The sequence below is a fragment of the Elgaria multicarinata genome, chromosome 3 (assembly GCF_023053635.1).
Source record: "Elgaria multicarinata webbii isolate HBS135686 ecotype San Diego chromosome 3, rElgMul1.1.pri, whole genome shotgun sequence".
Classification (NCBI taxonomy): Eukaryota; Metazoa; Chordata; class Lepidosauria; order Squamata; family Anguidae; genus Elgaria; species Elgaria multicarinata.
This window is the reverse complement of record NC_086173.1, coordinates 1,924,142-1,936,263: the sequence shown is the minus strand read 5'-3', so window position 1 is coordinate 1,936,263 and position 12,122 is coordinate 1,924,142. Positions and strand designations below refer to the sequence as shown.

At 48.2% G+C, this 12,122-nt stretch overlaps 1 protein-coding gene across 1 annotated transcript; it reads left to right on the top strand.

Moving 5' to 3' along the window:
* The first annotated feature begins 6,436 nt into the window (after window positions 1–6,436).
* Window positions 6,437–7,789, top strand: S1PR5 (sphingosine-1-phosphate receptor 5). The gene has a single exon (XM_063123019.1). The coding sequence runs from the start codon at window positions 6,581–6,583 to the stop codon at window positions 7,739–7,741; it is 1,161 nt and encodes a 386-aa protein (XP_062979089.1). The 5' UTR covers window positions 6,437–6,580; the 3' UTR covers window positions 7,742–7,789.
* Window positions 7,790–12,122: the final 4,333 nt, after the last annotated feature.

Below are 12,122 nucleotides of genomic sequence, written 5' to 3'. Positions count from 1 at the left end.
CTGCTATGCCCAGACCAGGAATGACTAACTGGTCACCCAGGGCTGTTATCTGGCCCCTGCCATACATTTCTGTGCCCTCCTTCCACAAAAAGGCAACCCTTCCAATGAGAAATGAGAGGTGAAGAGCAGCACCCAGCACGCTGCTTTTGGCCTAACTGGCACGCTTCCTGAGCAGTAGTGCCATATGGACTAGAAGCAATGAGTCTACCAGCTGCATTAATAGAAGTCTAGCTTCCAAATCGCGTGAGGTCCTGGTTCCTCTCTATTCGGCCCTGGTTAGGCCTCATCTAGAGTCTTGCGTCCAGTTCTGGGCTCCACAATTCAAGAAGGACGCAGACAAGCTGGAGCGTGTTCAGAGGAGGGCAACCCGGATGATCAGGGGTCTGGAAACAAAGCCCTATGAAGAGAGACTGAAAGAACTGGGCATGTTTAGTCTGGAGAAGAGAAGATTGATGGGAGACATGATAGCACTCTTCAAATACTTCAAAGGTTGTCACACAGAGGAGGGCCGGGATCTCTTCTCGATCCTCCCAGAGTGCAGGACACGGAATAACGGGCTCAAGTTAAAGGAAGCCAGATTCTGGCTGGACATCAGGAAAAACTTCCTGTCTGTTAGAGCAGTATGACAATGGAATCAGTGACCTAGGGAGGTGGTGGGCTCTCCCACACTAGAGGCCTTCAAGAGGCAGCTGGACAACCATCTGTCAGGGATGCTTTAGGGTGGATTCCTGCATTGAGCAGGGGGTTGGACTCGATGGCCTTGTAGGCCCCTTCCGACTCTGCTATTCTCTGATTCTATTAGGGCTCGAAGTCATTGCTTGCCTCATCCAGTCCCCTTCCTCTGCCTAAATAATACTAGTATCTCGCCGAACCAGGAATGATGGTTTGCTTTGCAGAAGCAGCTGGGAATGAACGGTGTAGAAGCACCTTGCTTGGGCCACCTCTGCTCAGCTCTTCCTCACATGCTACTTTTGAACTGGCCAGTCCCCATGGCCCTTCCCCAAGGCACTGGGGGAACTATGCTAGCTGGTTGAAAAGCAGTATACAAGGTGCAGCTTCTCACCTGACCTGTAGCCATATTTTCCTTTGGCAAATGGGTGATCACCCAAGCGGCCTTTTGCAAGGGTTGAGAGGCTCCAGGCTGATCTCTCATTAATTCATCTGTGTAAATAAGTGAATTCTATGGACTAGATTCTCTGTTAAAATTCAGGAGGCAGGAAACGGGATTGAATATATGATTTATTTGCTTTTCCAGATGGCTTTCTATCAACTTCTTGTTTTCCAGGCCATGTTGTAACATATAGTGAGCTCTGTTGAGGCAGTTCTTCCTGAGTGGGAAACTTCTGTTGGTCTTTCCTTTGCCATACATCACATGGGAGATTATGGGCCTTTAGAATGGAAGGAAGGGAGGTGCAAGAGAAGTCTCTAGTACAATCTCCCCCAATTTGGTGCCCTCCAGATGTGTTCAATTACAACATGGCTGGCTGGGGATGCAAAACATCTGGAGGGCACCAGGCTTGGGAAGGATGCCCCAATACATGCCGGAAGAGGATGACGTCCTTGCATTATGGAAGTTGGGAAGGAAAACTGGGAAGATTTGTTGAAAAACGCAGGCAGGACAGCCAGGATGTGTCTTATTTTGATGACATTCGAACCAGCACTGTGGGAAACAGGCTGAGTAGGAGTATTGTTTATATGAGGCTTGCATGAACTTGTCCGGAACGAGGGTGAGGACAAGTGTTGCTCTTCCTGATGAGAGAGTAATCTCTGAGAACATAGCCTTCCCCAATGGGTGCCCTCTACGTGACTTGGACTGCAATGCCCAGCATTCCTGGCCATTGGCCATGCTAGCTGGGTCTGATGGGAATGGTAGTTCAAAACATCGGGAGACTACTGAGTTGAAGAAGGCTGTGTGAAAGTGTGGTGCAGCCCTCTGGAGATCCCACCAGGCAGTTGCATAGGGCTCTTGGTTATGGGGACAGGGTGGATGGATGTCCTTTTTGGGGGACTGCTGCCTCGCATGCTGCTTAATTCATCAAATGAGAAGTCCCAGGGCTCGAGGCTGCCTGCTTCGGAAGCCTTTGGCTCTCATAACAGATGCACTGGACTGGACTGCCCATGCTCAGAGGTGCTCTTTAACATATGCTCCAGGGATGAGTCCTGGTCACTTAAAGCAGATTCTGGTCGATGAAGCTCTGGCTTAAGTGTGGATGTGTCTAGGTTTTGATTTTGTGTATGCGCGAAAGAGGGAGAGAATGAATACTCTGGGATTATCTCTTCGCCCCCGTCTATACGGAGGCACTTTGGCTCCGGGAGGCGCGTTGCACCTACATTTGCCTTCCTTCCCAGCATCTGCATGGGAAGGAAGGCAAGTGCAAATTTTCCTGCCCGGTGCCTCTGAAAAGCTTTTTAAAAAAAGAAATGGGGGAGGAGGAACGGGGCTGTTTCTCCCCCCCCCGGGGGGGGGAGGAGGAAAGGAACAGGGTCATCCCTCCCCCCTTTTAATTTTTTTTTAAACAGCCCAATTTGCAGAACTCCGCATATTCAGATTGGCTCTTGCCCGGTCCTTCCAAACAGATTGGAGGTTGCCCGGTCCTCCCAAATTTATATTTGCTTCTGTGGAGCTCCACAGATTTAGAGTATAAAATAAAAAAGGGGGAGCAGAAATGGCACTGTTCCTCTCCTTCCCCCCCCCCTGGTTTTTATGGGTAAATGACCGACTTTTTTGGAGCAGATTTTCCAGGATTTGCCCCTGGATGGCTTCACATTTGCGGCTGCGTCATCTGTCCGAAAATTCTAAAGTGAGCATTTACGGCGGTGTAAACAGCCGTATGGACAGGCCCTTGGCGATGTATCTCTTCCAGAAGGGTTCTTCCAGGATGGCTCTGCTTGAATGGCCCCAGGCAGGCCTGTTTCCTTTTCTTTTCCAGCTCTCTAGGCATTTTCTAGACACCCCAAAGGGGTTCTGCAGCTCACTTTTGGGCAGAGCTTCGTCAGATATTCACTAACATACTGCTTGGCAGACAGAAGAGGAAAAGTAGATCCAAGGTCAGTCCAACCCTGTCAACAATGAAAGACGTGTGTGTGTGTGTGCGCCCGCACACTTGTTCTCCAGGGTTGCGCACTTACTGTCTGGGTTGTGAGAGGTCATGGGTTTGCGGGGGGGCGCTGACTGGAATAATTTATGTGCTGGAACGAAGGATCACTGCCTGAACAAAGGTGGGGGAATGTTGGTGTGTGTGTGTGTGTGAACCAAAGTCTTGAGAATAGCAGAGCACAATTCTCAGGAGTCGCATGAAAAAAGGGAGGGGGAAATGAGCAGATGGACAGGGTTTCAAAATTAAAATGTACAAGGCTTACTCTGGAGCTGCTATGAAAGGACATATGAAAGTTGGGATATTTGGACAATACTGAAAGCAAAACTTTCTCTGCCCGCCATTGCTGGGGAGAGGTTCTGCTACTCCCCCTTTCAGAAAGCCAGAATTTGAATCCTATGAACGGTCTTGCAGCTTGATGCTCTTTGGTGCCCCAGCAGAGGCTGTTGAATGAATTATTTGTCTCTGGCCTAGAAACCATTACAAAATATAATGCTTTATAAAATAGAGCAATGTAGTATTAAAATACCAATAAAAGGGAACCAATAAGTGACTCTCATTGACAAAACGCTACAGCAAATAATCTCTTTTATAGATTATAAACTGCAGACATCTTTCAATAATTATGACAAATCTTCTGTGTTGCTATTGTAAAGGTAGTGGCCTTGCGTCATGTTTCTCAGGAAACTCCTGCTTTTGGTGGGAGGCAAATGAGGAGGCCTGCTAGGTCATCCACAAAGCTTTTATTAAGCATCAAACATCTCTTCCCACCTGAAGAGTGTCTAACCTCTTGGAAACTTCCCCCTAGGCAAAACTTTGCAAACTAAGCATGACAATAGTCCTGTCAAGGAGACCAGGGGGGATTCCACACGTTGTACTGAGGGTGCTTCTATGCGCCCCCAGTGCGCCCCCAAAGCAATTGTGTAGCTTGCCTGGAGAAGAGACGAGGAAGAGGCGTTCTTGCCGCCGCCGCCACCCACCTACCTCCTCGCCGGCCGGGTCGGAGAGCAGAGCTCTCCGACCCGGCCGGCGAGGAGGTAGGTGGGTGGCTCTCCGACCCGGCCGGCGAGGAGGTAGGTGGGTGGCTCTCCGACCCGGCCGGCGAGGAGGTAGGTGGGTGGTGGCGGCGGCAGCAGCAGCAAGATTGGGGGAGATTGTACTCTTCCTCATCTCTTCTCCAGGCAAGTTACACGATAGCTTTGGGGGCTGCACTGGGGGCGCATGGAAGCGCCCTCAGTACGACGTGTAGAATCCCCCCTGAAAGCCTTTTCCCAAAGCCGTTACTTCAGAGAGGCGGGTTCATAGGCTGGTTCGGGTGCAATGTGAGCCCGGCTAACTTTCTTATGCCCTCCTTTTGCTCCATGCATTTTAGCCTGCGGCGCAGCCTAGCATCAACCAGCCTGTCGGGGCGCTCTCCTCCGGAAGAAAGATCGCTTCCCACTGAGTGTGTAGGATTTGGCCTTGAGGAGATAAGCACTGGAGAGGGTTCACTCCCAGCTGGCGAAGAGCCCGTGAGAGCTTTCTCCCCCACTGGTACAGGCTGGCCTGTTTCTGGCGGCCGCTCCTCTTCTCCCAAAACAGGGGGAGCAGAGCTAGACATGACACCTTGTTTGTGATGGAGTTATTGTAATCTGCCGACAAGTTAAGTTACTGTCAGCCAGAGGCCAACCAGATCTTATTTTCAAAAGACGCCCCAGGAAGTGAGCCCTGGGTTCCTTATACAGGCGACAATGTATGCCCTGTGTCTTCTCCTTCCCCAGTGCCACAAATGCACAGCTGCTGCGCACAGGGGATCCCTTTATACTTCCCCGACAAATATGCTGAGGGCATTGTTTGAAAATGAAGGCGGTAAGTGACTTTCAGAGGGGAACTACTGAAGGTACTGTTGAAACTATTGCCCTCTCTTAAACGAGCTGTATCACAAGAAAATGCCTCAGATTGCCTGGCGTGTATGTTTTCATAACAAGCTACCCCAAAAATTCTGCCTCTGTTGAACTGTTTGTCCTTATAAGCTAAGGTAGTCTCACCCTCTTCAAACTAGGACTATGGCATTGTTAGCCAATAATGGGGCCATCCATCTTTGACAAATTCCTCAACAAAGCATTTCACCCATCTTTTAACTAGACAAAAAACTGGGCTCCACCAGGAGGAATTAAATTTAAAACATTTTGGGGGGCTGGGTGGGGAGCATGTCTTCCTCAGGGGCTATTGGCAATGTCTTAAGTATTCAGTGACTCTGGCATCAAGCCAGGGAGGTCCTTCCCAAATGATCCCCCTCCCCAACAGGTGTGGGGCCTTGGAAGACACTCTCAAGATATGCTGCCAATTAACTTGACACCCTCCAGATGTGTTGGATTACAACTCCCAGCACCAATGGGCATGCTGGCTGGGGATGATGAGAGCTGTAACTGAACACATCTGGAGGGTGACAAGTTGGTGAAGGCTGGACAAAGGGATGGCTGTTTTCATCACGTCCTGTTTGTAAGCTCCTTAGATGCATCCTGGGTCTGATCTGTCAAGACAGTTCTTTCCTTGCTGGAAGTAAATATACAACCTAGTGAATGAAATACCAGCACTACCATCATATTGTTGCCCTGGTTGTCTTGGGCCGTATATGAGAAGTCTGACATTAGCTTCACTTGGCTAACTTTCAGAAGCAGAAAGCCGCTTCACTAGACCATGAACAGCTAGGGAAGGGCCCCATCACCTGGCTATCTGCTTTTTCTCCTTGGCACCTACATTATATGCTTTTAGACGCCAGGTGAAGAAGACCTTTTTATTCTCCCAGCATTTTAACAGTCTATAAATAAATTTTAATTCGGTGTTTTAAATTTGTAATTTTGCATTGCTGCGGTTTTTATCTGGTTGAGCTTTTATATTGTATTTCATATTATGGTTGTTTTATACTTTGAATGTTTTTAATTTTTGTGAACCTCCCAGAGAGCTCCAGCTATTGGGCGGTATAGAAATGTAATAAAAAAATAAATAAATAAATTTCTACATCTGGTGAAGGACTTTGAGAGTGTGCATAGATCATGCCTTCTTTGTAAAGGCCTTGGTTTCACTCCCCTGGCCAAATCCGGAAGAGCTGATGTCAGAAAGAGGTTAGATGGACCAATAGGCTGACTTTGATTGAGGAAAGATTTGCTGCTCAGGTTCTGGAATGATGGCACCCTTTTCATACATGAAATGTCACCTGGAAAACTGGGTAGACTTTGTGCTTTGCAAGCAATTGACCCACATGGATTTCTTGTTGATTTTTTTTTAGGTTCATCTTGGAAAGACCCTGCTAGTGCTGTGGTGACTTCTCCAGAACTCCACCTGAGGGTAGGGTCACTACTGGTGGGGTGGAATCTGATTCGTAAAACATCATCATCTCCTCTGGACAGAGCCTGGGACATGCACAAGAGAGGCACAGCGTGATGGGAAGCACTCAGTAGTACTGCGTAAACCCATGAGACTAAGAGGAGAGAGGCACCAGTGGGATGGGGACCATCAGCATGGAGTCTTCACATTACCCAGTCCATTTCTACCGGGAGTACCACAATAACAACATCATTTCGCTACACTACAACTACACAGGCAAGCTCCATGCCAGCAAGTACAAGGGCAGCCTCAAGGCCGATGCCATCGCCTTCCTGGTTGTGTGTGCCTTCATTGTGGTGGAAAATCTAGTGGTGCTGCTAGCCATCTGGAGGAACAAGAAATTCCACTTGCCCATGTATTATCTGATTGGGAATCTGACGCTGTCGGACCTGCTGGCTGGTGTGGCCTACACTGCCAATATCATCCTGTCTGGGCCCAGCACACTCAAGCTCACCCCTGTCCAGTGGTTCCTGCGGGAAGGTGGGGTCTTTGTCACGCTCGCTGCGTCTGTCCTCAGCCTCTTGGCGATTGCCATTGAACGGCACATAACCATGATCCGCATGAGACTCTACCACGGGGACAAGAAAGGGCGGATGTTCTTGTTGGTGGGCGCCAGCTGGCTGGTCTCCATCTTGCTTGGGGTGCTGCCAATTCTGGGCTGGAACTGCATGGAGAACCTTCCCGAGTGTTCCACGGTGCTGCCCCTCTATTCTAAGCATTATGTCCTTTTCTGCATCACCATTTTCTTGGCGATCCTGGTCTCCATTGTAGTACTCTACGCCCGCATCTACCGCATGGTCAAGTTCAACGGGCAGCGTCTGGGCAGCCTCCGGAAAGGCATGCTCAAGAAGTCGCAGAAGTACATGGCCCTGCTGAAGACGGTGACCATTGTGGTGGGCACTTTCATAGCCTGCTGGCTACCGCTTTTCGTCCTCCTGTTGCTGGATGTTGCATGCCAGGCCCAGTCCTGCAGTGTGCTCTACAAGGCAGACTATTTCCTGGCCTTGGCGATGATGAACTCCCTGCTTAATCCCATCATTTACACCCTGACCAGTAAGGACATGAGGCGGGCCATTTTCAAGTTGCTCTGCTGCCTCCTGGTGGTCCCACCAGGTGCAGAGGAGAGCCGGGCCAAGCGCTTTGGTTTCCCCATACTGGAGGGCAGCACCAGCAAGTCAGAGCGTTCGTCTCACCAGCAGGAGGGGCTCAATACCAGCTTGTCAGTCGGGAATGGCACCCCGGCAGCCATCAAGGCGTTGGTGTTAAAGGCTGCTTACTGAATTCCTTGGTGAGCCCTGGCCAGGGCAGCAGCCAGAAAAGCCGGGTGCTGGAAATACACGTCTCAGCAGAATTGGGACTAGAGGCCCAAGGGAAATACCGTGGCAGATCTTGAAGGGAGTTCAGGCAGGCAGAGAAACTGGGGGAAAGGCAAGAGCATTCGGGAGTGTGGGTACTTGGAAAATACCTAGACAGCCAAACAGAAACTGTGTTGCTCTGGCAAAGACCTAGGCTTGATTCAGCATTTACAACTCGCCAGGTGCATGGAGCTGTTTTGGGACCCAGGTAGATAATATTGCCCCGTTCTTCTCCACTCTGCAGTCTTAAGTGGTTCACCCCAAGGTCAGGAGTCTTGCCATTGTAGTCCTTGTTGCTTCGGCACCAAGAAAGCAAAGCTGGGGTGTCATGAAGCATAGAGACCCCTCCAGGCTATTGCTAGTACTGGTTGGCTCAAGAAAGAGATTCATAGAATCATAGAATAGTAGAGCTGGAAGGGGCCTACAAGGCCATCGAGTCCAACCCCCTGCTTAATGCAGGAATCCACCCTAAAGCATCCCTGACAGATGGTCGTCCATCTGCCTCTTGAAGGCCTCTAGGGTGGGAGAGCCCACAACCTCCCTAGGTCACTGGTTCCATTGTCGTACTGCTCTAACAGTCAGGATGTTTTTCCTGATGTCCAGCTGGAATCTGGCTTCCTTTAACTTGAGCCCGTTATTCCGTGTCTTGCACTCTGGGAGGATCGAGAAGAGATCCTGTCCCTCCTCTGTGTGACAACCTTTTAAGTCTTTGAAGAGTGCTCTCATGTCTCCCCTCAATCTTATCTTCTCCAGGCTAAACATGCCCAGTTGTTTCAGTCTCTGAAACAGACCGGCATGAGCTCTCTTGGAGCCTCAGCATCCTGTAAAGCGAACTTCACTTTCATCCCGTGGCTTCTGTGGCCCTCCTCACTCCACTCTTAGAGTTCTTGCTTCCTCTACCCCAAAGGCAAGAACTCCTCCTTCATACAGACGGCGTGAATCCTTCATCACGGTGCTATTAAAAAGTGATGGAAAAGGGGGTTCTAATCCATTATAGCAGCCTGCCCCAAATGGGTGCCCTCCAGATGTTTTGGACTACAACTCTCAGCATTCCTGACCATTGGCCATGCTGAATGAAACTGATGGGAGTCCAATAACATCTGGAGGGCACCAGCACTTCTGCTTTGAAACCGTTTATAACAGTAGTGACAACTGTTGGGGCCCCATGACACACTCTATATACAATTTTCAACCCATTTTCAAAGTGTAATATCCTGCTTGGTGTAAATCTGGCCCAAGTTGGAGAAAGCAGCATTACAAAGAGGGCTGGCTAGATCCCAGCCACAATGAAATGGTTGTCTGCAAGTCCAATTTCAAGTTGTCTCCCTAGGTTAAGGGTGAAGAACATGTTGCCCTCCTGTTGTTGTCGAACTACAAACTCCCATCGTCCCTAACCATTGCCTATATGTCAGGGGATGCTTGGAATTAGAGTCCAGCAATATCTGGAGGGCCACACAACCTGGGATTGTAAATCCTTGTATGTGATTTTAAATGACAATGCTGGTTTTAACATGTATATATTAATAAAATTATCGTTTAATACAAAATTGTCATGTTGGTTTGGAAGGGTTTTACGTCTCCTGTTCTTGGCTGATGCATCCCTACCCAAGAAATTTCCCATCCTCTTCAACCTCCATTTGCCCAAGTGACATAGGTGGAATGCAGCAAAACAAGGTATAAAATCCAGGAGTCCGGAACCCAACCTTGTATTATAAGGTGATTTAAATGAGAGGGAGTAATCCTATGGCCCCTAGGAAGAGTCAGCGGCACAGGATAATTTGCATCCCTGGATGCAGAGACAGAACTCCAACAGCACTCCCCTCCACCTGCCCCTCCTCACAGCTGGTTCAGAGAGAGCCACGCCAGCTGCCTTTCCAAGGTCACAAAGTTTGAACAGAAGGTAGTGGGATATAATGGAGCAACAAAAGGCCTGAGTTCCAATTTATATAAGTGGACTCATGACTCACTTAGGGTGGTCTGGGAAATAGACTTAGGAATCCAAATTAAGGGAAAAGACTGGAATGCTTTGTGGGACTGATGTCCATTTAAAACAACATCAAGTAAAAATATTGAATTAATGTTAAAACTGACCCATACATTGTATTTGACACCTAGAATATCAATGATGAGCCCAGGGTCATCCCCAGAGTGTTGGAGGGGATGTTCCAGAGCGTTTATTGGAAAAAAGTGTTCGAGGAGATCAATAACTGGACGATGGGTTCATTCTTCTTCTCACTTAGCTCTGCTAAATTTATATAGGGGATTAGATACCAAGCTCATAAATAAGGAATAAATAAGCCATCTATTATTGTTGGCTAGGTGGTTGTTAACTAAACATTGGAAAGATAGCAAAGGGCTTCATATTGATAATTGATACCAAAGGGTTTGGCACATGGCCCTCTTAGAAAAGTTTGATGCAAAAATTGAGGAAAGTAAGAACATAAGAATTGCCCTGATGCTGGATCAGACCAAGGGTCCATCTAGTCCAGCACTCTGTTCACACAGTGGCCAACCAGCCATCGGCCAGGGATGAACAAGCAGGACATGGTGCAACAGCACCCTCCCGCCCATGTTCCCCAGCAACTGGTGCACACAGGCTTACTGCCTCGAATACTGGAGATAGCACACAACCATCAGGGCTAGTAGCCATGGATAGGCTTTGCCTCTAGGAATTTATCCACCCCCTTTTAAAGCCATCCAAATTGGTGGACTATGTGAAGAAGTACTTCTTTTATATGCGCTGTGTAAAGAAGTCCTTCCTTTTATTTGTCCTAGATCTCCCACCAATCAGCTTCATGGGACGACCCCCGGGTTCTAATATTTTGAGAGAGGGAGAAATAGGTCTCCCTATCCACATTCTCCGTAATATGCCTAATGTTGTACACCTCTATAATCTCTCCTCTTAGTCTCCTTTTTTCCAAGCTAAACAATCCCAGTTGATGCATCTCCTCATAGGAGAGATGCTCCAGCCCTTTAATAGTTTTAGTTGCCCATTTCTGCACATTTCCCCCCAGCTCTATAATATCCTCTTTTAGGTGAGGTGACCAGAACTGTACACAGTATTCTAAGTGTGGTCGCACCATAGATTTGTATAAAAGCAGTATGTTACTGGCCGTTTTATTCTCAATTCCCCAACGTGCATCACCTTACACTTGCTTACATTGAAGTACATCATTTGGATTCCCACTCTCCCAGCTTGAAGAGATCCCTTAGGAGCTCTTCACAATCCCTTTGTGTTTGAACAACCTTAAATAATTTGGTGTCGTCAGCAAACTTGGCCACTTCACTGCTCGCTCCTAATTCCAGATCATTTATGAACAACTTGAAAAGAATTGGTCCCAATACCGATCCCTGTGGGACCCCACTATTTACTTCCCTCCATTGGGAGAACTGACCATTTATTCCTATTCTTTGCTTTCTGTTCTTTAATCAGTTACTGATCCATAAGAGGACCTCTCCTCTAATTCTATGTCTACTAAGTTTATTCAGGAGTCTTTGGTGGGGGACTTTATCAAAAGCCTTTTGGAAGTCCAACCATGTCCACCGGATCATCCCTGTCTACATGTTTGTTGACCCTCTCAAAGAATTCTAGCAGATCAGTGAGACAGGACTTGCCTTTGCGGAAGCCGTGTTGACTCTTCTTCAGCAGGGCCTGCCCTTCTAGATGCTTACTAATTTTGTCTTTAATAATGCTTTCAACCAATTTACCTGGAACAGATATCAAGCTAACCAGCCTGTAATTTCCTGGATTCCTTTTTGAAAATTGGTATAACATTGGCTATCTTACTCTGGTTCAGAGGCTGAGCTTAGGGACACGTGCGATATGGCTGCAAGAAAGGCAAATGCTATTTTGGGCTGCATTAATAGAAGTATAGCTTCCAAATTGTGTGAGGTACTGGTTCCTCTCTTTTCGGCCCTGTTTAGGCCTCATCTAGAGTATTGTGTCCAGTTCTGGGCTCCACAATTCAAGAAGGACGCAGACAAGCTGGAGCGTGTTCAGAGGAGGGCAACCAGGATGATCAGGGGTCTGGAAACAAAGCCCTATGAAGAGAGACTGAAAGAACTGGGCATGTTTAGCCTGGAGAAGAGAAGATTGAGGGGAGACATGATAGCACTCTTCAAATACTTGAAAGGTTGTCACACAGAGGAGGGCCAGGATCTCTTCTCGATCCTCCCAGAGTGCAGGACACGGAATAATGGGCTCAAGTTAAAGGAAGCCAGATTCCAGCTGGACATCAGGAAAAACTTCTTGACTGTTAGAGCAGTGCGACAATGGAATCAGTTACCTAGGGAGGTTGTGGGCTCT